Source organism: Streptopelia decaocto (assembly GCF_964273445.1).
Source record: "Streptopelia decaocto genome assembly, chromosome: Z".
Lineage (NCBI taxonomy): Eukaryota > Metazoa > Chordata > Aves > Columbiformes > Columbidae > Streptopelia > Streptopelia decaocto.
The window spans coordinates 66139676-66165495 of NC_138657.1; the positions used below are offsets into that span (position 1 = coordinate 66139676).

Below are 25820 nucleotides of genomic sequence, written 5' to 3' on the forward strand. Positions count from 1 at the left end.
TAGACCTGGAACTGCTAGCCTGGCAGAGGCAAGACTGCACCAGTTCTAGGCTGCCAGCCCAACCAGTGTATTCCTTCTAGGTGTGCAAATGCAGGAATATGTTTTGTGTATATACAGACACACAAGAAATGCATGTACACAGAGGCAGCCACATAAATTGACACAGGGTACTCACATGAAAACAAACAGCAGCAGCAGCCTGGCAGTTCAAGATCAAGGTCCCCTAGTGGAAATGTGTACATACATACATTAGTATAGTGCGGATCCCTCCAACAGCTGGGCTTGGACACAGTCTACCTGGTGGTTGGCCCCTGCATCGCAGTCACCCCTCTTGCTGGCACTGGGACATATGGGCATTTGAGGCTGCAGCCCTCATTCATTTGCTGGTACAGACTGCTCCACATGTACAAATAGGACTCCAATGGTCTCCCAGTAGCTGCACTGTCGTGGTCTTGCCCTTAGCCACACAAATGTGTGCACATACAACTGGACCTGGCCAGCACTCACCTGGTTCTCTACTATTGAACCTGCTGTGGTTATGCCCTTAGAGATGTGCACATGGCTCTTGATCCTTGACATCCACAAACCATCTGGGTTCTCTGGTAACTGGTTGGGACTCCCCTGGTCCATGCCATAGTGAGCTGCCCCTGTGGTCCTGCCCTTAGATGCCCACCCTTACCTACCTCCTTCCTAGGCCACTTCACTACTCACCTGTTAGTATAGCTTGATCCAGTGGCACACCTGCACCCATTCCAGTCACTGGCACTACAGACATATGGGCTTGTGCTTGGTTTCACATACTCTAGTCACTTCAATTGCTTGCACCCTTGCTCATGGGCCCCCTGGACTGTGGTCAGAGCCCAGCTGCTGGCAGCCAGACCTTCACTTGTTCCAGGTGCTGGCCACCATTGACACAGGGGCCCCTATTACTTGAGATCCCATTCCAGTTGCTGGAGTCACACTTAAGATTCACTCTGCTCTCTCTTGTTGCTGGAGCCTCTGGACATCTGCACCCTCGAGCCTGTGGCCTGACTGTAGTTGCTGGCACATACATGCACCTTCATACTGAGTAGAGAATAACTATTTTCCTTGGTGAGGTAAAAATGGAATTTAATGAGAAAATACAATAGGTTGTGCTGATCAGTTGCAGGGCATGGAAGAGTACATGTACCAATGAGCAAACTGTTTAGATGTGTCCAGCCATTTTTATTTGCTTATCCCTCTGTTTTCACAGAATGGTTAGGGTTAGAAGGGACCTCTGTAGATCAGCTCGTCCAACCCACCTACTAAAGCAGGTACACCTAGAGTAGATCGCACAGGAATTTGTCCAGGTGGGTCTTAAATGTCTCTAGAGAAGGAGACTCCACAACCTCTCTGGGCAGCCTGTTCCAGCGCTCTGTCACCTTCAAATTAAAGAAGTTTTTCCTCATATTCAGATGGAACCTCCTGTGCTTTACTCTGTGCCCAGATTTGCTTGTGTGCCCATTGTCCCTCAACCTGTCACTGGGCACCACTGAAAGGTGTCTGGTCCCATCCTCATGATATATTTATAAACATTAATGAAACCCCCTCTCAGTGTTCTCCAGGCTGAACAGATCCAGCTCTCTCAGTCTTTCCTCATAAGAAGGGTACTCTAGGCCCCTCGTCATCTTTGTAGCCCACTACTGGACTCCCACCAGTAATTCCTTGTCCTTCTTAAATTGGGAAGCCCAGAACTGGATGCAGTACTCCAGATGTGGCCTCACAAGGGCAGAATGGAGCAGGAGGAGAACCTCCCTCGACCTGCTGGCCACACTCTTCTTAATGCACCCCAGGTACCATTGGCCTTCTTGGCCACAAGGGCACATTGTTGACTCATGCTCAAACTGTTGTCGACCAGAACTCTTAGGTCCTTCTCTGCAGAGCTGCTTTCCAGCACATCCACCCCTAAACTGTACTGCTGCCTGGAGTTATTCCTCCCCGGGTGCAGAACCCTACACTTGCCCTTGTTGAACTTCATCAGGTTCTTCTCTGCCCAATCTTCCAGCCTCTCCAGGTCTCGCTGAATGGCAGCACAGCCTTCTGGTGTGTCAGTCCTTTCTCCCAATTTGGTATCATTAGCAAACCTGCTGAGGGTGCACTCAGTTTCTTCATCTGGGTCATTGATGAACAGGTTGAACAGGACTGGACCCTGTGCTGACCCCTGGGAACCCTGCTAACTACAGGCCTCCAAACAGACTCTCCACCATTGATCAACCTGGTCCTCCTCAACCAAGGGAAAGTCTTCCTTTCGCCAGACTTTCTCTTCAGTCTCTAGAGTCTGGGATACCTGAGGGCTGGTGTTAGCAGTAAAGATAGAAGCAAAGAAGACATTCAGTAGCTCTGCCTTCTCTATATCACCCATCACCAGGGCATCCTTCTCATGTAGCAGCAGGCCTACATTTTTGCTAACCTTCCTTTTGCTGCTGATGTACTTGAATACGCCCTTCTTGTTGTCCTTGACATCCCTGGACAGATTTGCTTCCAAGTGGAGCTTGGCCTTCCTCACCAAATCCCTGCATGTCTCCTTATATTCCTCCCAGGTGGTCTGTCCCTTTTTCCACATTACATCATGTCATGGTTTAGACCAAGCTAGCAATACAACCACAGTAGCCACTCGCTCATCCCCTCTCTCACTCCCCCAACAGGCGAGAGAATCAAAAGGGAAGGGAGGAACTTAGATTGAGATAAACACAGTTCAACAAAATAACAAAATTCTAATACACTACTAATAAATATAGATACAAAATAGAAATAAAAGATACTCAAGGCAATTCCAAACAAACATGCTGAACAGCCAGTCCCAGCAAGCCACACATGGTCCCACATCTGATCCCAGAGCGAAAGAAGGGAGGAAAAAGGCAGAAAGGCTCAGAGGCCTCTACAAAACGGCAAAAAAACCAAACTAAACATCCCACACCAAACACTCCCCCGGCTGTACCCCAAAGAGGGAGCGAGAGGAGGGGAAGAGCAAGAGAAAAGGTGATGAGAAACCAGAAAGCCCCACTCTTAAATCTGGAGCATGACGCTAATGGGATGGAATACTCTTATTGATCAGTCTGGATGTCAGTCAAGCTCTGTGCCATCCATATCCCCCTTCCTTGATGTCTCACACCTGGAGACAGAGAGCTTGGAATGTCCTTGTCTCTCAGACCAGAGCAATTAAAAACATTAACTCTGTGCTGGGGTGTTATCTGCTTGCTTTCAAACTAAGTCCAAATAGTGAGCATGCTAGCTATGAAAAATAAAGGTTTCTAACTGCACGAAGAAAATGAACCCATTTTCAGTCAAACCAGCACACATAAACATCCTTCTTCCACTTGAGTTTTGACTGGAGTTCCTTACTCATATATTCCCCGACTTGTTCCTCCCCAGATCATATAGATTCCTCCGATTCTCTTTCTGCTTTGGTTCCTCCCCGAAACATCCCACAATAAGTCTTGTGCAATCCCAAAACACTCTTCATCTGTGTCTCATACCTGTACACACAAAAACCCCTTGGTCTGAAAGCTACCCTGCTGTTGTCTCTTGATGGATTTAACACCTGGACATGGGAGCTGAGGCTTTCCTGAAGTGGTCCTGGTGGGGGCCTGACAAGGTCTCCTTGCCTCTGGATCCTAAATTTGGGTTCCTTCCTACTACTATGTTTCTCTGCACCTCTGGGCTGATTGGTTTGTGCCATGGGCTTGGGAGAAGCTAAGGCACCGTATAACTTGCAAATATGCCTCAGCCCCTGTTGTCTGTCTGTGCTCCTTTATGGGTGTGTGGACAATGTTTTATCATATAACCTAACATTTGTTAGCAGAAGCCTTTCATTGTTTATATTTTATGGGCCTTATATTTTAAAACACAGAGCAGGTGAGTTCACATGTCTTCCTCTAGGCTGTAGTTAAAGTTCTCTCATTACTTCTTTTTCCACAATTTAGTGCTAATGTATTTGTGCAGAAGGAGACAGTTAAAAGAGAGAAGGGCATTCAGTGAAGACAGCTGACTAATTTCTTTATCAAGGTTAGTTAGATGACAAGTTTAGGTCATAATGTAGCTATACGTACAGCCATCTAGTTAGCACTTCTGCATCTCAGAAACCTTCATCATGGTCCAGTTTTTAGGATGATTTTGAAATGATGAAAAGTTACTGGATTAAGTCAAATTTTTAGTACATTGGTCCTGATCTGTTTTCTGAAAACGTTTTGCTAAATTTTTGCCTGTTCTTAAGAATTCTTATGCAAATCTGGCTGTACAAATTGCTACAATGCAGTAGTGTAAAACGTATGAGTTCATGTGAGTGACTTCATATCAGAGTGACTTTCCTGCCCAGAAATGGCTGCTGTTTTTTTATTTTATCAAGGCTGAATGCTCTGATACAAGGAAATGGAGGAGAAGATGCAGTAGAACACGTTCATTTGTTTTAAGAGAAGCAAAGGGCATCTTATTGTTTACAGAAGTGCCTTGTGATTTTTGTTTTTATAAGTACACACTGACCTCAACTTGATTATGTGCATCATGTCATGGATGGTAAGGATACAACAAGTGACCTAATAAACAATTGGTGGTATAGAACAAAAATAAGCCTTGGTCAATAACTCATGGAGTTTGATGTGCTTATATTGATAAACTAATTAAACAAATCTGCCTGTGTTCCTCAAGCCTAATGTGCCCCTGTTATTATTAGTTTTATAGAAAGGAGCATTTTAACATTGAATGAAGGTAAATGGTAAAAGAATAGTGTAGTCACGAAGCTATAAGTGCTTCCATTTCTAGTCACAGAGTGGTTTCAAGGAAAGGAGGCTTTCTTTGCACACCTGCAGTCATTCAGTGCATAGGCCTCTTGTGGTCAATGTTGATTGCTGCTTGTCTATAGCTGAACAACAAATAATTTAGTATGGTGTAACCTTCTGTGATTTAATATTATGCTTTTTGCCAGAATTGGCACAAAGATACATCTTCTGATAGTGACAGTAATTATAGCACAGCTGTAGTTGAGGGTCTTTCAGAATTTTCCATTATAAACCCCAATAGTCAGTTTACAACTCCAATGTAAAAAATGTTTTCACTGCTTCCTGGGCATACAGTGGCCATGAGGGGGTAAAGTGAACTAAATTGAATACCCTCCTCCCCCAGAATCGTACTGAGGTTTTCTTAATCTTTGGATATTGCGTCCTTTGTAGTGTGCTTATATTGCCTACATCTTTTGAATGCTTGTAGTCAGGCAAAGATCGATCTAATACCCTTTGCTTTTGTCCAAGACATAATCAGATGTGCTCTTTTAATCAGATTTAAATAGTGTAAGTTACCACACTTAAGCTGAAAGTTATATTGTCTTTCAAATGTTAAAGTAATTGATTTTGAGTTTCAAAGTAAAGTAAAATGGGCTTGTTGAAATCCTTGGCTGTTGGAGTTTAAGCTGTTTTCCATAAGGAAAAAACATGAGAAGCGCTCAGGTGGTCAGCTGCCACATGTCAGCTTCTTAGATTATTAAAATCTTTATTTACTAGTTGATAATATAAAGCAGTGCTTTGTGTTATTAGCCTTCATCTGACTGTGTCATTAATTAGGTTATATTGTAGCACCTCAGGGAATTTCTATTTAAAGAATTACAGTAAATCATAAGATGTATGAGAAGCATGTGAATACTCCAGTAATATATTAGCTCTTCTTTCAAAGAAGAAAATGTTGATGAAAATGTGCAATCTAGCACTTAGTTTTATAGAATTCAAAAACTTGCTGATATGATGTTCATTGTGTTTTATTTTCAGATAAAAAAGCTTGTATATGTTTATCTGATGCGTTACGCAGAGGAACAACAAGATCTAGCATTGTTATCCATCAGTACTTTCCAGCGTGCTTTGAAAGTGAGTGACTACTAAACAACATTTCATAGAGAATTCTGAGCTGGTATCACAAAAATAAAAATATCCGTGCAAGTGCAGTCTGGTAAACTAAAGCATGTAAATATCTGCATCTGATAAAGTAGTTTCAAGTCATGTAATTGACAAAGTTTTTTGTGCTACCTCAAACTTCATCAAGCAGCTAAGCCTGCATGAAGTAAAGTTACTTCACTAAAGAAAAGCAGCAGATTAGTGCTCTCAAGTACATATGCCGAACATTTAATTTCTGTCATGCCTTTTCTATTTCCATGTTAGCTTATATTTGTAGAAAGAATACCCTGTTATTGCACTGTTATTAGAAGCTTTGCAAACTCTGATAAGAAATAGTTGTTTTTTCCAAAAACTGTCATGTTAAGTGCTTTCACCATCTGCATACTTACTACTCAGAAACTGCTAAGATGTATGCATTTTGAGAGCTTAGGTGTACTGATCATTAAGTAATACCGGTCTGAAAACTCATATTGCCAACTCTCAGTCCTTGGGAGATATGTTCTTTGGGAAGTACCATTCTGGCAGACTGTACGCTGAATTAATGCTGCTGAAATTTCAGTTTGCTAGATTTTAAAGGATTTAGTACTTACTTAGGCAACACCTTTTATGTGTGTTCCAAGCCCATGATTAATGGATGCGGTTTACATAACAGTTCCTCCAAATGCAGATGTTTTGTGCTATTGTTTTATCTCCAAAACATTTAGCTTAATGTTTTGACGTATTCTTGAGAAAATTCATTTTGTTACTGGCTTCAGTCGATACCTTGCAGAATAGCATAACATGAATGTGTTGTCAAGTACTTCAGTGGGAGTGTTGCAACTGAGAACCACATTTTTGTTTGACTGTTCTTATATTTAAGTAATAAAAATGAACTGGATTTTTTCGGAATATCTGAATTCCACTGGGATTGCAGAAAGTTTTTCAGACCATGAAATAAAATATTGGTCTTCTTTATCCATCATCCCCATATTTTGCTTGGGAAAATGAATTATGTTAGTATCTTCCTTTGCCCGATTTCCAGATTTTCCAAGTGTTTCAATGTTTTCTTTCTTACTTGCTTTTGCTTTTCTTGGTTGTTTCTTGTGTGAAGTTTTGTGCATTTTCTTATGAGTGTGGCCTTAGTTTGCAAGCCTGACTGATAGTCAGTAGATTTACATGTTTTAATGTGCACTTACTAAGTATTGTAAACACTGCCAAGAATTTAATGATGCGTTTCTGCACTATCTTGTTTTATTTCTCACATTCTTTAGGATCCTAATCAGTTAATCCGCGCAAGTGCCTTAAGAGTTTTATCCAGTATCCGAGTCCCAATTATTGTTCCTATTATGATGCTTGCTATTAAAGAAGCCTCTTCTGATTTATCTCCTTACGTGAGGAAGAACGCAGCCCACGCAATCCAAAAACTGTACAGGTAAGTGATTCTGACAAGTACAGAAGAGTGATTTTAAGATTGCTAAGGGCTATGTTTATTAAGACTACTAGGTAAGTTGGCGTGTCTCAGATACATCAGATCCGTTTCTTAAAAAGTATAAAGCGTGTGTAGATGTTCCCTCACTCAACTTACTTGCTTGGAGTTCAGGCAAGTCTCTTGCTTGCTAGAATAACAGGTTAACTATGAAAAGATACAAAAAGAAATGGATACACTATCTTTTGGTTTTAATATACCAGTTATTGCCATCTGTGCAGCAACTATTTTGATGGATAGTCTCAGAACCAAATATTTCTGTGTTTGGCATCTATATCTTTCAGCCTGAAGGCATTTGCAGTAGTTTGCAGTACAGGTGACAAATGAATACTAACTCATAGAACTTTTATCTGTTCAAATCCAGATCTTCCTCTTCCCTCTTCAGAAATTCTTATTGTGCAGGAGTTCTTAGAGGTGGGTACTAGTTTATACAGGTGGGTGCAACAGAACCCGTACCTTTCCAAAACAAAGACAAGTATTTATTCTACTACTTATTTCCCTTTTATTTGGCCTGTGCCAAAAAGAGGAGGATGGGAGGTGCTGGTGGTTCCTACTTAGGTAGTCTGAGGCCGTTGCAGTTCCATGCCTCCTCCAACCAACCACAAGTGAGGCTGAGCACGTATTCCTGATGGGCACATACACACACATGCAAGCAGCCTTCTGTACAGATCAACACATGCAGAAAACAGCACTCATGCAGACAAAACCAGCACCAACAGACTTACCCTGTTGCCCTTTCTGGCTGGCCAACATGCAGGCGCATTAGTGAACCTATATATGTACAGTACAGTTACCCCAGTAAGGGTCCTAGATGCTCAGCCTTTCTAGTAGCTGACCTTGGATTCCCCCCATACAACTGCACAATGCTTGCAGCCCCACTGTGCTTGCTGTTACAGACCCCCTCAGTCAGACACACACATGCCTCCCCCCTTTCACTCCACAGTATCTGGTTTTAGACACTCAGACTATGCTGTAACTGACCCTTCTATCCCCTTGTCTCCGGTTGTCTCACACTGGCTAGAAAGTAAGAGGTGAGAGAAACAGACTGAGATGCGCAAATGGGTGTCTCGGTCAATCCCCAGATCTTACAGTCTCTCCAATAGTTGGCCTGGATACCCTGGTCCCTCTGGTAGCCAAAATTTCCAGTTGTCTCCCTTGGAGACATACACACATGGCCAGCACAGACCTGTGGCTCTACTTTAATACCTGGCTTCCCAAGCCACCTAGTCTGGGTGGATATTCTCTAGCAATCACACACTGACATACATAGTTTTTTCTAGTTGCTGGTATGGAAGCTATACAGGTCCCTGTAATCTATGGCCTGACTCTGGTTACTGGAGCTTAGACCTCCACATCACATGTGCACACAGCATAGAGACTGCCTCAGCCAGGAAAATAGTTAGACATAGACTTTAATGATACATAACAGGCTGTGGTCATCAGGTGCAGAGCATGGCCAGACAAGTATGCTGAGCAGGAAAGCATTTACATACAACAGGCTTCTCTTATGCACCTATCCCTTTATTTTCCTATGCTTGTTCCTCCTGAAATCATCTAGATTCCTCTCTTTCCTGTCTTTTTATTGTCCCATAAACACTTCATAGTAAGTCTTGTACAATCTCAGAATGCTCTTTCTGGAATTGCATAGTAAGTCTCATAGCCCTGTAGCTAGTAACACCCCTAAGTTTGAAAGGTGGTCTGGAGAGCTTCTCTCGGTCATGGTAGGTTCTTTTCAGGACAATAAAGCTGATGGGTTTTCCATGACAGCACTCCAAAGAACTTGGTGACTTCTTTATGATGTCTTTTTTTTTTCCAAGTGTGCTGAGTGCTCGTATGTGATGGCCCTGGGAGTGGCTGGGTCAGGATGTTATTGGAGTTGCCCCACCTCTGTACTCCTCTGTGTGGAGACAAGCCTTTCATCATGTAACCTGACAAGAGGAAATGGATTTTTATTCTCCTCATGCTGTTTGAGTAGTTTATTTTTTGTAGCATTAGTTCCAGCACATAAAAGACTTTTGGCCTGAATTATTCTCCATACACAGAATGCCCTTTGATTTTCTGACAATATTAAAAATATTTAGAAGAGTTTGGCAGTAATGATGTCTTAGCCCCAGCAAGGCACAGCAGTATCTGGATAGCAGGCTGTTCCATGGAATTTTAAGTTAAATTGATGATTCCATTCTCTTCTCATCATGACAGGCAAAGTTTATTTTACTAATCCAGATTAAAGAACTTAGTGGTGATTGGTGCAAGTCTGGAAGATGCTGAAATCTAACTTGATCACTAAAAGACCTTTTTATCAATTTTTCGTCCAGTCTCCAGATATGATTGCATCTTCAAATGTAACTTGTATTTTTTCTGTTCTCTGGTTCATATGGTATCCTATGCTTACATGATGTCAGTAGCAAGATTTTGAAATCATCCTTGCAAATATCATAAAAAGGTAGTTTTTATGGCAAAAAGTACAGCATGTGGTAAAAAAATACAGCAGCACAATCTGGAAAAACTGTCCTCACTCCCTTCTAGTTTCTGTGAATTTCTGACTGGTCATAAAATGGATGTCAAGCTCACATTGCAAGGGAAAACTAGTGAAACTAATGTTATGTGAAGGTTTTCTTAGTGGTATAGAAGACCTGTCCATCATTCATGAGTTTTCACTTCATGCAGACATTCTACGCATCATGGTGCAAGTTTTGAAGCTGCTGTAGCTGCAAATTCCACCTTGCCTGGACCAGAGTAACCTTTATGGTTACTTGTGAGTGGAGTTGTAACTAACAATTGTGTCCTTGGTAGTAGGATTTGGAAATGGAAGCATGTGAACTTTTATTGTCATGTTTTCAAAATTTACTTGTACAAATACTGTATCTGATCGCACTGGTGTACTGCAGGACCAAGGGAGTTTAGTTTTCTGGATCACTTCAAGAAGCGGCAGTACTGGGAACTAGTGGAGAGGCTGTGAAATTAACCTGTCCGCAGGCAGGCCTGGTTGGCTTGCCTGCAAATAATGGTCTTTAACAGGCAGCCTCAGCTGATGTTTCAACAAAGCTCATAATTGTAGTTCCACAATTCAGCGATTGAGATCATATGCTGGTGGCAAGGTTGTCTTTTGGACTGTTTTAATGAGCAAGTAATTTCAGAGGGCTTTCTCTGAAGTTGATCAAAATCAGAATTCTGTAGGGGGCAGATTTTTGATGTGAAAATCAGTCAACAGTTTCTATACTCTACTAATTGCTCCAACTTCTCTGAGCATTTGAGTAAGAAGTAACAGTTTATTCTAATAGTGCCTGTATGCTCCATTTACTTTTTGGTTTCCATGACTTCCCTACTTGTTTGATAGTCCTGTAGTTCAGTTAGTGCTCCAGTCAGACCTCTGGATGCAGGTTCGATACTCCAATCTTCCTTGCATTTAGTGTCATGGTGTTTGGATGAAAGGCTGACCTAGAAGAGCTGGTTCGTTAGTGGTTCAATCAATCCTAACAGCAGGAAGCTTACATATCAAACAGAAAAGATTTCAGGCATAGTGTGAACAGCAACATTTGTGCCCAATGCAATCAGCATTGCCAGGTACTTTGGAGTAATTTTATCATTGAAAATGTCAGACCTCTTGCTTATTTCACTTACAGTGCATTTGAAAGCTATTAGTATCTTCTGTCTATCAATAGGAAATGCTACCATGTACTTGCACCTACTTGCAGCAAGATTTGGAAAAGGAATTTTTGAAACTTCCATCACTAATATTAATAGATGCCATACTAGTAGATACTGTAATGGGAGCAGATCATTCTGAGCTCTTTAGCCTGTTATCTTATTTTCTCTCCAAGAATGCTGCCTTCCTTACCAAAATATCAGGAAAGATGAAGGGGAGGAAAAAACTGGTGGTTTTCAAAGTTTCTTAATAATAAGTACTCAGTTCTTTCCCTCTTTAAATTTTATAGCAATTTTGAAAATTTGAAATAATGCCTATTAGAAAGACTTTTGACTTTTCCACTGAAGAGTTTGGTCCTTGGTAGAAGATCCAGTAAACCTTTTTTGACAAAAATTGAAGTTGGAGCAAAAGGTGATAATGAAAGTACTTACAGAACAATGTGCTTTTGCTTTGCTTATGCAAAGCTTCTAACAAGTTTTATCATCCATTGAGCATGTTCTAGTATTGCTAGGTATTAGAGCCTTAGTGAAGTATTAATAGTACACAGCTAGATATACTGTGAATCTGGAATGTGTAGCTGGAGAGGATATACCGTGCATTAGGGCAGTTCATCATTCAGCATTAAAACTGAAGTGTACAGTAATGACCCATACTGCCTTACATATCTGTAATTGTGTCCACACTGAAATGACTTTTCAAAGGCATAGAACTACACACCTGTGTGGCTCTTTTTTCATACTTTCTCTTTGTAGTTTCTTCTGCCTTGGCTTTGAGTTCTTCCATGCTCTGTAGATCCATGATGAAGAAGCAGCTGGAATAAAAAGTTGTTTGCCTACTAAGGAAGAAAGTTTGAAAATAATGAATGTTTCTGGTAAATTTTTATTTGCTGTTTGAATATGAAAAGGATGGTACAAAGATTGTTCTTTGCAACTTTTGTTTTTCCTCTGTTTTTACTGTTTATATAGGACTACAAGCAATCTATTTTTCATCAGCTCACACACCAGCTTTGCATATGTACACTTGGAAGCAACACGCAAATTTTTGAGTTCCAATACTTCTGACTAAAATTATGATTCTGCTTTGTCCTGATGTTTATTCACTGTTGAATTCATTCAAGAAATTACCTTCTTACTGCACAAGCAGTGAGATCCTTGTGACTTAATTTTTGAAACTCAGTCAAGTTCTCCATAATGGGTTGTCCTGTCTTAATGTTTCTTAAATCCTGAAATTTTTGAGTTTAAGTATGAAGATTCTTACAGAACACAAATAAGTGATATAACTTGAAGGTAATCGTTATGATTTTATTTTATACTCCTTCAATTCAGTTCTACATCCCATTATTAACTTTATTTTCAGTCAAGTTATTTTACAGTCAGGTCTTTGTAATAATTTATTTTCCTGCAAGTGGTTTCTTCAGGGCTCCTGATTCCCAGCTTGTGTGTAATGGTCAACAAACCTCACCTCTTTTAATTTTGAATATGTCTTACCAAATTAGTAAAATTTATTTTTATTTTTCCTTCTAGTCTTGATCCAGAGCAAAAGGAAATGTTAATTGAAGTGATAGAAAAGCTTTTGAAGGATAGAAGTACGGTAAGAAACAGTATGCTATTATATATACATGTATTTTTAAAGAGTTCACTCCCGAGGCTGTCGTTCAGCAGTACATAATATACTTTCCTAACCCTTGCTGACGTGGTTTTAGATGTTTGTATGTACAAGTGTCATTATGTATTTATGCATTATACTGTGACTAGCAACCATCTCCTTTAATAAGACTGGTAATTTTACTTTCATCATGAGTATTCTTAATCTGGTTTTGTTACTGTGTTTTTTTGGTGTGTTTCTTTATGAAAGTTGTATAATGATATGAATCAGTGTACAAATGTCATAGTTTAACCCCAGCACCCCCCACAGCTGGTAGCTAACACCTTGTGCCCCTCACTCACCTGTCCTGGCTTGGGATAAGGGCAGTTTAATGGAACACTGAAGAAAAAACGAACAAACAGTAACAGCAACCACAATGAAAGAATATACGAAGAGATGACTGCACAGCACAACCTCACCGCGTGGCAGTTGCCACTGTGGCCCTGGGCGGCAGCTCCTGCTGAAACACAAAAGCACTGAATTGTGTGGTCCAGAGAGAACTGAGCACCTCCCTGACTGCCCTGCTGTTCAAAAACTACCTCCCTGGCCCGCCTCCCATTATAACTGAGCATGAGACCCTGTATGGTATCCAAAACCCCCTTTGGCTAGTGCTGGGTCAGCTACCTGTAGAAATTAACCATGTCTCAGCCAACACAGCGAAACAAATATCTGTGTATAAATGGTTTTTCACTGGGAAATTAGCCAGGTCATTTCAATTTGTTCGTGATACTGTAAGAATAAATTACTGCTGTACAATGCACAGTATGCCTATTGATGGCAGTCTGCCTTGTAGTCTGTACTACTGTTAAATGATGATACTTGCTGTGCATTTGTTTATTCTTGCAAATATCTCCACTTCCAGTCTAGTGAGTAAAAGTGGTGTTCTAGGACAATTTCTGTACATTTAACACTCTAGTAATATTTTGCCTGCCCTATACAGGTACAGGTTTTCTGTATGAACTCCCGGATGTCTCATAACGGTAACACACTTTGGTTTTCTTCCTGTACCCTATAAATGAGTTTCCCAAGTCTAATCCAGAAAGGTAATTGGGCAAGGAGTCAAATACGTAGACTTCAAATACAAAACAGTTGTAAATTAAAACATTATTTTGTTTTTCTTGTTCTGATTCCTAATTTAGTGAATGTAATACTTTTTGAGAAAATCTCCTATTTGCCGAGTGTTTTTGTAACACACAAGAATGTATCTTCTGTTGTTCTAGGATAGTTCAGGTGTTCAGGACATAAATGGTGATGTTCTCTAAAAGACATCTTGCAACTTCCACTGAAGGGTTACTGAAGGAGAGTGTCAGAGCTTAACAGCTCAGCAGACAGTAAATCAGTTAGTTAGTTCTCCTGACTGCATCTCTGTTTGACCTGTACTCATTTGTCAGAGGCCTTTGTGCTTCTGTGGAGTTGCCCCCACAGTGGTTCTTCGTGTATTTTCTTTTTGTGGTTCGTGCTCTTGGTGTGCGTGCAATCTGTGAATGTGAGGTTAGATTCATTATGCCTGTGGAGGCAGAAAGGGCTAAGACACCATCTCTATTTCAGTTTATTGCTGATGGCAGGAAAATAAAATCCCTGAGTTTTCACTCTGTTTCTTATCCTTATTGCTTGTGGGAAATGACAAGTTATCCAACAGCTAGTAATTTACGCATATACATTAACAACACGTTAAAAAAAAAAAAGTATAGAATAGGTTGGGCTCTTCTTTTTCCCCAGCACACTGATCCTGGCACTTGCAGTTACTTACAAGTGGATTGGTGCTCATTGTTTATAGTATGACCCACAATTCTGATTGCTCTGTGACACTGAATACTAGACACTGTATTTATGAAGGTAACAGCTGAAGCAATACTTGAACTTATGCTATTTTGTCAGCATATTCACAAAGCCATGAATTATGGTCTAAAATTGGGTCTTCTGTACCTCTTTGAAGCCGTAATATGGTTAACTGCTGCAAATTTTCCTCCCTCTGGTTCCTCTTGGTCTGTTGCCTATCAAGACCTGCTTCCAGCCTGGGCCAAGACATCTCAACTTGAGAAGTTTTACTTTTTCAGGAAATTATAAAAAGAATTATTATTCCAGAAAGGAACTGTATGAATCTTTCTTGAAGACTCTCTGAATCAAAACCAACTATTAATATGTGCTCTTTCACCCCAGACTCCACAGCTTGTTGTGATCTAAAGTGTAGCAGTCTCTCATTAATCCTTGATAGTTTTGACAATACCAGTGTAGCACAGGAAAGCTTCACCTTCAGTGGTTATCTTTTGTCATGTTCCACTGAATGTTCCCAGAAAGCCTTCACATTTATTAACAGAAAGTGCATAGTGCACAAATGTTTTACGAGTAGGTAACTCCAATCTGGATAAGCTTAATCTTTGCCTCTAACTGGAGAACATAGCAGTTTGCTCACAGTGGAGTGCCTCTTGTAGATATTTTTAGCTTTTCGTATTGAAAGAGAAGTAGCTGCTTATGGGTAGTAGTCCATATGTACAGTCATGTACATATGTAACATATATAGCCTTAGGTTGGATACATTTAAAGTCTTATTTAAGCTCCTCTTGGGCTATTTGTATTATTTTGAACCACCTTTTTGTATTCTCAAAGCTGAATTTCATACATTTAGCATTTGAGAAAAAGCTCCTTCTACATACATAAATACAAGAGCTTTTAGAAAACATTTTACGTCTTTGTGAAGAAAGTTAAGTCAGGTTTGTTGCCACAGGAATTATAGAAATGGGTCCAACATGTAGAAGAACAGCACTTTGTCAAAGCCTAATGTAGTGCATGTGTTTCATTAATGACTTTTCTCAGCCTTTGCAGCTTCCATTGCCTGTTTGACAGTCAGATGGCCTGAAATTTGTAGGGTGATAATGTGTAACTTGGACCACAAGTGTTAACTTGACACTAAGCTTTGGATTCCTTTCATTTAAATGCACAGAAGCAGTTCCCTTACATCAACATCAGTTATCATCTCCTATTAGTTTAATATCAGCAGATCAGTTTGTTAGGGAAATTATGGTGTTTTCGTGAAATAGTGTCTTTACTAGAGTGCGATAATTTTAGTAACTTTGGGAGTTGTTGAACATAAGTGGTTCTTTGCCTTTCTTTCCAGTGCTGGAAATGTCAGGTTACTTTTGGCATTTTTGTGTATTTAAGGGCTGATAATCCTCAGACAAGCCATAATGCTTTGTTTGTAATAACTTGATGCAGCAAAATCCACCATGTGACATTTTTCTTGTTCAATTTATTTTAGACATGTTTGTAGGAAGAATGTCATTTTTAACAATGGTTATAAATGTTGAATATTGATGTTTAGGACTTTAAGAAAAAGTAATTTTTTTCTCATAATCTGTTTATTATCTATAAGCATTTGACCTCAAGCAGAGTTTTTGAAACTTACTTACATAATCCCTATTTTAAAGTGGGATAGAATAGCTGTTAATAATAAAGATTGATGGATCTGTAATTATATAAACTATAATTTTTTTGTTTTAAAGAGAACATGCTATTGTGGATTATTAGTGCTGTTTTTGTTACACAGAAAAGGCACGATGTATTTAAATTAGTCAGAGTCATTTTACGTTTGAAATAGCAAGAAACTGTTTGAATGGGAATTTTACTACAGTAAAATTAAGCCATTTTGTCAGACTGTACAAAATGTGTTCATTTTTTAGGTCTCAATAAGTAGTAAATTTCAATATAAGCTGAGGTAAGCAAAACTTAAAATGAGATCTAACCTTAACCAAGCACTTCATTAAAATTTCTGTTGAGATAAATGGAAGATCACTTTCCTCCTTAAGTGACTTAACATGATTCAGTTAAAAGTCAGACTCTCATTTAAAAACTAAGCTCTCAGTTAATCTAAGATGCAAAATTATCAGGTGCAAACCATCATTAACATACCCTCAAGGGTAGCTAACTGGGAATTAGTGTGTATCCACAAAGCTGTGATTTTGTGCCAGCGTATTTAATTCTTAAACAGATAAGAGGTTTACAAGTATTTTTATTGCAGAGACTTAAGTTTTGGGGTTTTTACCCTTGCCTTACAGAAAAAAGTACCTCAGACTTTAATAAGCAGGTTCAAGAGCATGAAAGCCTGCTTCTTTTATTTTTCTAGTAATTCTAGGTCATTGAGCAGCTGACATGATTTTATGTAGAAAGGCAGATAAGAATATGTGTGTATTTTATGCTAAAATGATTTTCTCAGAAATTAACATAGCTAGTCTCTTAGTCATGTGTGAAGGTATAATTTCAGAGGAAACTAGTTCCCTTTTTATTTTTGGTTAATTCTGTATCACTTCATTCTGATTGTACTTTCAGCTATTCACTTAACAAACCTGATGATCTAGCTTTGTGCTAGTGCTTAATGCAGAATTTGTTGCTTCAGTTGCTTTTGGCATACTGTGAAGGACTGTAGAAATCTATTGTATTTGTACCCTGTGTGTTTTACAGCTCTGGTTGTGTAAACAAACAACAATAAAAATGAAGTTCATTAACGATACCTGAGTTACAGCAGTTACAAAAAAGACAAACCCATGTTGATGTTGAAAAGGAATCACATCTGTTGTCCAAAATGGTAAAGCAAAAATAACTTGTGACTTACATTCCTTAGTCCAAAATAAAGTATTCCAAATTGTATCTAAAGTTGCACCTAAAAAAGAAAAGGAAGAATATAGACCTGTAGCTAGGATGTAGTTTTATTAAGGCATAGTAAAAATGTCCAAACTTATTTTGGGTTTCCGTCTTTAACTTTGAGCTGATTTTCTTTTGTTTGGGCAGATTCCTTTGTTACAAGGAAGTTTTATAATATTTGTGTGGAAATATGAATGCATGTGCTGCATGATAAAATGAATTTTTTTCAGGCCTATCCAGAAAACTGAGTTAGTATGTGGCCACATATACTTTGCGCTATAACATAGCTGTAGCTGTTATGGCTCCTGTTGTGGGAAGAGGTTGTATGCAGAGTGGAGCACTGCTTTTGAACTCTTCTAAGACGGAAGAGTGTTAGAGAGAAATTTCTAAACACGTTGGTGAGACTTGCAGATGCTCATTGATTCCCACATATGTACTCCTGATATTGTGTCCCCAGAAACCTGTTGTGAAGTAATATGAGAAGGGATAGAGGTAATTTTGGGAGAGGACTGAAAGTAAATTAGTTTATTGCATGGAATCTGTTTATTGCTAATTAAGATCTACACTCCTTTCCAAAGCCTAAATTTTCCTTTAGCCTCTGCTTAAATATTTTTTTTCCTTTAATAAGAACATTTTAATCAAATTAAACTAGTTCTAATATTTTAATGAATTTATTATTCTGTTCTGGTATGATGATTTACTCCTAAATATAACAGGTGTATCTTAGTACTAATTCTATTTTCAGAGTGAGAACACTTGATAGAAACATATGGGTATTGACAATTCTTTTTCAGACTGCATGGTTACTAGATGAAGGGCAGATTCTTGTGAAGTGAGACCCCTTAGATTAAAAAATGATCCTAGGAATTGGTGATAGCTTTGCAATGAAGATCTTGATCTTTTAAACTGAAGCAGTGTATTTGAGGATGATGGGGAAAGAAAGCTGAGCACTCTACTTTTCAACAGTAGGCTTCTGTTAATATCTTAATGGTTTAGTTTAGAAGGCAATGTGTGGAAAAGACAATGTTTTCTTAACTTATTGATTTAATGTTAGTAAAAGCTTCACTTTTGTGCAATAAAATTACTGAGTTTGTGCAGACGTTTTATTGTGATAGATCTATTATCCAGCTATTAGAAGATAAATGACTGATCTTTTCCAGTTTCCTTGCCTCCAGAAAATTGAAATAAGAAGGGGAATATCATTTGGGCTGTATGATTAGGGCAGGTGGGGTGGCCATTAATTTAAGAGAGAGGAATCTTGGCAGCGTAGGCCAACTTGCACTGTATTATCAATCAAACCTAGATGCACTTCTTGTGATGACCCAGCACTCTCAGGTTTTCACAGCGTTAATTAAAATTCATGACAAAATAGATGCAAGGAAACGTTTCGTACCCTTCATAATTTTATAGAAAATTTATTGTTATTAGAGGAACCATTTGCTTAGTGTGATTTTTTTCATTACCAGCTTGTCAACTAGCATAGATAATCTGGAGAAAATATGAACTCCATAGATTGCGTGTCACTTTTGTTGATGGTTCATGTAGTTTACCTTGGAGCACAGCTAATGGCTGAAGTTCATAGCAACAGCACAGAAAAACGTGGCAACCAGTGGAAGACAAATGAACCATGTTTATTGCTTTAATATAAAAAATACATAAATGGAAAGCAGCATTTGAATTTGATGAGCTCATTGCTAGTTTTGTTGGAGTGATTTATATTTTCTCCTTATACAAAAAGCTACTATTGACACAGTGAGATGGAAATTAACTGACTGTTTTTTGGAAACCGATATTTTTCGGTTTTATATTCTGATTGGATCATTTTGTTTTAATTCTAAATATTTTTATGGAATGTTGAACATTTAATAAACAAAGATTATTAGCTGTTCCTTTGTTTAGATGTATAGTAGGATCATACTATATGGGAAACAATGTGAATTAGAAAATAATCTCTTATAAAAAAAGCATTAGGAATTTTTTTTTCAGATAAATCCTCTTGTTACCAGTATATTTTGAATCTGCCTTACACTGTCACTTTTCCTGCCCCGCCCTGCTTCCTGCCCCCTCCCCCCCCCACTTTAAATGGAAAGCCTGATTTTGGAAAAAGCGATAATGGGGAGAGAGGCATGATCTTAAATAGTGTCATGATATATGAGAGTTCCTGTGTTCACTTGTAAGTATAGGGACTTGCCACAGGAATAAAATGGTTGTTCATCTAGTGCCCCTCTTCATTTAATAGTTCATGTTCAAATTTTATTAATATCTTTTAAGCGTTCACAAGTGACAGCATTCTCATCGTAAACTTGAGGTGACGTGAATTGAAATATGTTATTGTTTATCATTCCTGTATTTCAGTATGACTAGTTCTTTGTATCAAACTGTTGTTTTTCTCACAGTAACTGAACTTTTAAAAAGCCAGTGCTGTTTATAGGATCTAAACTAGTTTTATATGTATTATTTTATGCCGGCTTTCAAACTATATCATATCCAAATTAAAGAGGAATACAGCAAAAGTGTGTGCAGTACTAGTAGCAGTAAAAGACATGGGTATCCACTTCAGAACTACAGTTGGACACCAGCTTCTGTGTCATCCTTCACCGATGAACCTAAAAGTTGTTGATTTTAATATTAGTCTATGACTGTTCTTATAGTCATAAATTGATCTGTGTGTCAGTCTCTCTCTCTCCCTTCCTCCTTCCCTTCCTCCTTTTCTCCTCTTGTATGTCAAACCTGTCAAGAGACCCAATACTGTCTTGTAGTGTGAAGAAGCAGAATAACCATTATAAAGACTATGGGACAGTGACCTAAAAAAAAGTCTCTGTGGTCTAAAGGTGTCATCCCTTTCTTTAAAACTTCGAGTACATCACACTGTCCTCTGCAAGTTTTGCATCCTCATGGTATTGCTTTGTTGCCACTGAACTCTAACATATAACTCTACCCAGCCTTCCTTTCCCATCCTCAGCTTTTCTGGCCTTAATTGAATACCTATTCAGGACTGATAGTGGTTTGCCTGGAATTAACCACTGTTTTCTGCCGAGCTTTGAACCCAAACTAAGCATTAATTCACATCAGTTTTTAATTACTAAATAGCTTCCTGCAGCACGTTAGTAAGGAAAAAAGTTTAGTACAAAAACATAAAATAAAGAGCTATTGTTTCTGTGATACAGCAAAAAAGAGAAAATTATTTTAGATGTAAAGTGTGTTTTATTTAGCTTGATCACATAATCAAATTTTGCTCCTGGAATGAGTTGTATGCTTGCTGGCACCAGCAGGTAATAGTATGTGGACAGGGCTGGAGACAATAAATGCAACTTCACGTTTATTCTTATTGGTAATTCGTAAAATCCCCACAGAGCCTGAAACTTGTTTAGCATAATAGCAAGACTATATTCTGAGCTGTTTTCTTGCAATTGTAATGTTGGGCGCATGCTAATAAACCAAATGTCAGCCAAATACAGGGAGAAAAATGTAACATATGAATATCATTGTATTTAATATTTCTCAAAAAGTACCATTTCAATAAACTGCACTTCTATTTAATTGCTTACTTTAAGTCATTGGGGAAATTTTAGAGGTTGAAATGCAGATCCCCAGTGCTCAGATAGAATATGACATTAATTTGCTGCCAGAAGGCTATACTGCGTGCATGCTAACTGCATACATATCAGCTGCTTCATATAAAGTCTCATCATTTTCATTATTTGACTTAACATGTACTCTGACACAAAACAAATCTTAATTAAAGCAATTAGAAGAGAAAGAACAGTAATTCCAGACACACAATGACATGTCCTTATAATGCATGGTCAGCTTTTGAGGTTTTCCCACAGTTAAAGTAACCTGCTACTGGAATTTTAACAGGAACCCCAATACAGATTTCCTTTCTTTATTTTTAAAAGAAAATAATCTATCAGAAGATTTCCATAAGCCTTTAGGTGGTGGAACATTGAGAATCTATTTAAATTTTCTCATGAAAACAAAGCTATTTTTATAATCATAATATGAGGATCTTTGTGTATATATAAAGATTTATTTCTTATGGAGGCAAAAAAATGTGTGAAGACATAGAGGGGCATAAATGGTCCATTCGTGTGATTTTGGAACTGGTAGGCAAGTGCTGAAAAACGTGCAGAAATTCTGCTTGTGTGCTTTGCAGATGAGTGTTAATGTATCTCTCTATTATACTGGTAGTTTTTATGCCTTTTTTTTGCAAAGTGTATTCCTGAAACTCTAAAGATAAAATTTCAAATGACAGTTAATTTGACTGTATCAAGAGAGAAGTTTGAGTCCCAGTAGTGCTGGGAAAATTACCTCAGCTCCTCTTTAGTTTGATCACGCCAGTGTTGATAAGAGAATCCCAGTAGACCTTGTTGGGCATATCGCTATATTATACTTCTTGTTGTTTGCTGTTATTTCTCAGTTAATTGCAAGTTCTCTGATAATTTATTTGGAAACTATAAGAAAAAAAATTATGCTTACATTGCACTGTGTCTTAGCTGGGAGCTAAGATTTATGTGTGTAATAGAAACAGCAAATGTTTTCTCCATTCTAATAAACTTATCCCAATTCTGTTTTAAATAAGATACCATTTCTGTGGGCTTATGTTTTTGTTGTTGTTGTTTCTTTTCACTGAATAGAAACAGTTTGAAATTGCTGAGAGTTGCTAGTATTAATTCTGATTCTCACTTGTGGACCCACTGCAGAAGGAACACTGACCTTCTGGTTTATATTTTGTCTTCTAGCTGGTAGCTGGGAGCGTTGTGATGGCTTTTGAGGAAGTGTGTCCAGACAGAATAGATCTGATTCACAAGAACTACCGAAAGCTTTGTAACTTGTTGGTTGACGTGGAGGAGTGGGGTCAAGTTGTGATAATCCACATGCTAACTCGATATGCACGTACACAGTTTGTAAGCCCATGGAAGGTAAGTTTTTGACTTCTTAAATTACTATTGTGTGCTTGCATTCTGAATTATTTCCATTGTTGGATATACTTAGTCGTTTAAGATGCATTTTTATGTAAAATTTAACAAAAATAGAGATCAAATGCGTAAGTCGTAGCTCTCTAAGGCTCTACTAAGACAAGGCATCTACCCATCTTCAGAGCATGAGAATTGTCCTTCCAGACTATAACATGTTCTCATTTACCCCAGGCACATATCTTGAGCAGCAGAGAGTCCTTTCTCTATGGTGACATGACTCTTTAGGAGATTTTATGTGAGTCAGAGCTAGAAAGGTTTGCCTTTCTGTCCTGAAACTGGGTGGAATCTACTTTTCTTTGTAGGTATGAATACCCAGTAACACAGCATGGTGAAAATTACGTTACTTGTCTATGCTTTGCCATGTACTGAGGGACTGTGTCGATACTTGAATATATATGTTTTTGAAATGTGCAACGTAAAAAATGTTGTGATGTTTTTGTTTATATTATGTAAACATTGAGTATACTCTTACTGCAAATTTATAAAAAGATATTCAAAATACAAATCCTATCACTTCTAGCAACAAAAAAGTAGGCAGCTCAAGAAATTGATGTTATTAATATTGGTATCAATAGGGATTTAACTCTGAATACCAATTTAAATTAAAAGACAGAATACTTCTGGAAAGAACTGTGTAGAATTGCTCCACAGCTCCAGTTGTTTGCATTTATTACAAGCTTGGGTTAGTTACTACTGTTAAATTTTACTATTTAATTTAATTCATGTTTAAAGATGCACATATTCATTGTTATATTATATATACTGTTTTACAGCAGTAGTTGGAGATGGACTTTGTGCATTTGCACAAAACCATGTTTGGGATACCTGCTCGTAATGAATATGAGGTGATCCCAGAACCTTAGAGAAGATTTCATCATTTGATTTTTTAATTTTTTCTTTAATTACTGTGTTTTTCTTTGAATGGAAGTGGCTTTGCTATAGATGAGCTGGTGTGTATTAACGCTTCTGTTCGGGCATTGTTATTTCAGTGCAAATTATTGTGGTTTGTAATTAGCATATTAACAATTTTTTAAAGGTTTATTTTTTTCAGGGTTGGAGTACAGAATGACATGGACTACTACTGAGCTGTTTCAAACTCTGTCTTTTAATTGCCTTTACCTGGGAATGAGGCTGAAGCGCAGTGGCATTCTATGTTAATATATGTATAATTTATTATGTGAAAATAATTCTAAGAAATGTATTTGGACTAACAGCTAATTTTGGCCTGATTTAGTTTACAATTATGTTCATTTCTTCTTAAATAAGCAGGGGTTACAATTATTAGAAAACTAGAAACAGCAAAAATATCTGAAGTAGAATCATACTTTTTGCACTGCCAGCTGGGTCCTGGAATACTCTTTTTCATTCCAGATGAAAATTAAATGGTTTGTAAGAACACATATTTCCAGAAAATTACTTAAAATAAGGAAAGTGTTTTTAGATAATGAGACACTTAAGTAATGTTTTCCGAGCCTCCTTGAGGCTTTCAGTGTTTATTACATGTTGCATATTGAAAGCAAGTAACTTGCGTTCTTCTCTCTGACCTTTAGAAAAAACCAAAATTGATGATTTGCTTTGCCTAAAGCTAGAGTTTCACAATAGATTTAACCTGGTTTTAGCCTGTGATTGAGCAAAGGAAGAATACGAGAAGAGGATGACCTCCTGTCTTGAATGCAGAGGTTGGAGGCCTTGATGGTATTAGGTTTCTTTAAGATTCTAATACACTTTTTTCACTGAATCCAGATGGATGACAGTTGTTGGTTTGGCTTCTGCTCTCAGAATGCAAAAGCTTTGTGTACTGCCTGTGTCACTCTAAAATTGACCAGCAGTGATATAGGATTAATAACACTTTGCTTCCACTTTCATGAGCTTCAGTGCAAAATTTAGTTTGTCTACCTACTCAGCAATTAAATTAGCAGAATTTTTTTTCTGGGCCTAGTTGAAATGCATGCCTTTGTCAATAGGTTCTTAAATGAACTCATCATACAATAGGGCATCTTGCGCAGTAGAAGAGATTTTTAATTTAGTTTATTTGCATCATTATGGATCAGTATTTAGGCTGTTTATATGTAAATGTATGATTTGAGGAACAATTAAGTGTTGACAAAGTAGATTGCAGTCATATCAATTGCAGTGCATTTTCCATAATTTTTCTAACTGACATCTTTGATGATAAATAGTGGATGCCAAGTCAAAGCCGATTATACAGTGCACTAGGAATTCATGGCGCTGTCAGGGAGAAGACCGATTGACTTTAAATTTACATATTAATGAGAAGATTTGTTAAGAGGGTGCTTGACTATAGAAAATAACAGCATATTTATAGGGCACGACACTTTATAAATAAAGCTGATGCAGGAAAATGGAAATTAAACCTATCAGATTAATAAATTCAAGACTGCTAAAATGCGTATTTGCATTTTTATTCACTAAAATTTTCCTTACTTTTTTGAAAAACATACGCTGCTTCTGTGCAAGTTGAGCTAATTCCCAACAAGCAATGGTGTAATATTGTAACATTTGGAACTGATTTCCTGTGTATTTAGAAGACTAAAGTAAAATTTGGAGTACTTACCGGTTGTGGAGAAAAATCCTTTTTTCAGATATGAGCTTAAATTGTTGCAAAACTTGGAGTTACCTGTTAACCAAGAATACTTAGTGTTATATTCCTGTTTTGTTCTCTGAAGGGTAGAATTTTTAATTCCAGTCATGAACACTGTAAGGAGGAATGTCCTTGGTTTATCCTGTTTGTCTTGAAATACCTAGAGGGTGTTTCTGAAGTAGTTACGTGTGAATAGCAGTCTTGGAATAACGTTTTTTCCTGTGTGAACTGCATTCAGGTTTAACATGTGTTAATTGCAATGAGAGCAAGACACTAATTTTCTGAAGTGAAAATACCTGCTTGAGACTAACTAGAAAGAAGAATTTCAGCAGTTTTCTGGGAAGGCACATGTTTGATGACAGATAACATTGTAATGCATTCCAGCTTAGATGTTTTGCCCTGCCCTAGTCATGGGAACTGCTGGGACTGCCGGAGTTGTTTGCGAATAGCTCCTGCACTATTACAACTTGCAGCCTAATATTGAAGGTATTTAAAATAAAGTTGATGTTGGTTTCCATGAATGTGTTTAGTTGCAGTCTAGCAGTTCAGGAGCTGATTTTCAAGCTGTTCAACCATCCCAAGGAGATGAGGATCACAGCAGGTAGTGACTGCTTCAGCTGTCCTGGTGTGTAGATCTGCCACTCTGTGTGTGGCATCTGGGAGAGTGTCTTCTAGAAACAGCTGACTTGGTCAGAAGTTTGGATGGTCATTTCAAAGAGCAAAATGGAGATGGCAGCTGCAGTCTTGCAAAAAATTAGTGACTCTCAGGGCTGCTCAGCTTCATTTCAGACGATTGCAGGTTGCAAAAATAAACTTTCTTGGTGTTCAATTAAGATTGGAAAAAATGGTGAATTCAGATTGATCATGGGCTTCAATCATAAGAAAGTTATTTAAAAACAAGTACTTATGAAAAGCATGACTTTAGGCTTACACTTTCAGTATTAATTATTGA

General features: G+C 38.1%; 1 protein-coding gene across 2 annotated transcripts in view; it reads left to right on the forward strand.

Moving 5' to 3' along the window:
* AP3B1 (adaptor related protein complex 3 subunit beta 1) overlaps positions 1-25820 on the forward strand; it is a 155231-nt gene that overhangs the window by 20970 nt on the left and 108441 nt on the right. For both annotated transcript variants that reach the window (XM_082074286.1, XM_082074287.1), the window contains exons 4-7: positions 5775-5870; positions 7148-7308; positions 12532-12598; positions 22030-22209. In XM_082074286.1, coding sequence (XP_081930412.1) covers positions 5775-5870; positions 7148-7308; positions 12532-12598; positions 22030-22209 — 504 coding nt within the window. The remainder of the gene's footprint in view (positions 1-5774; positions 5871-7147; positions 7309-12531; positions 12599-22029; positions 22210-25820) is intronic.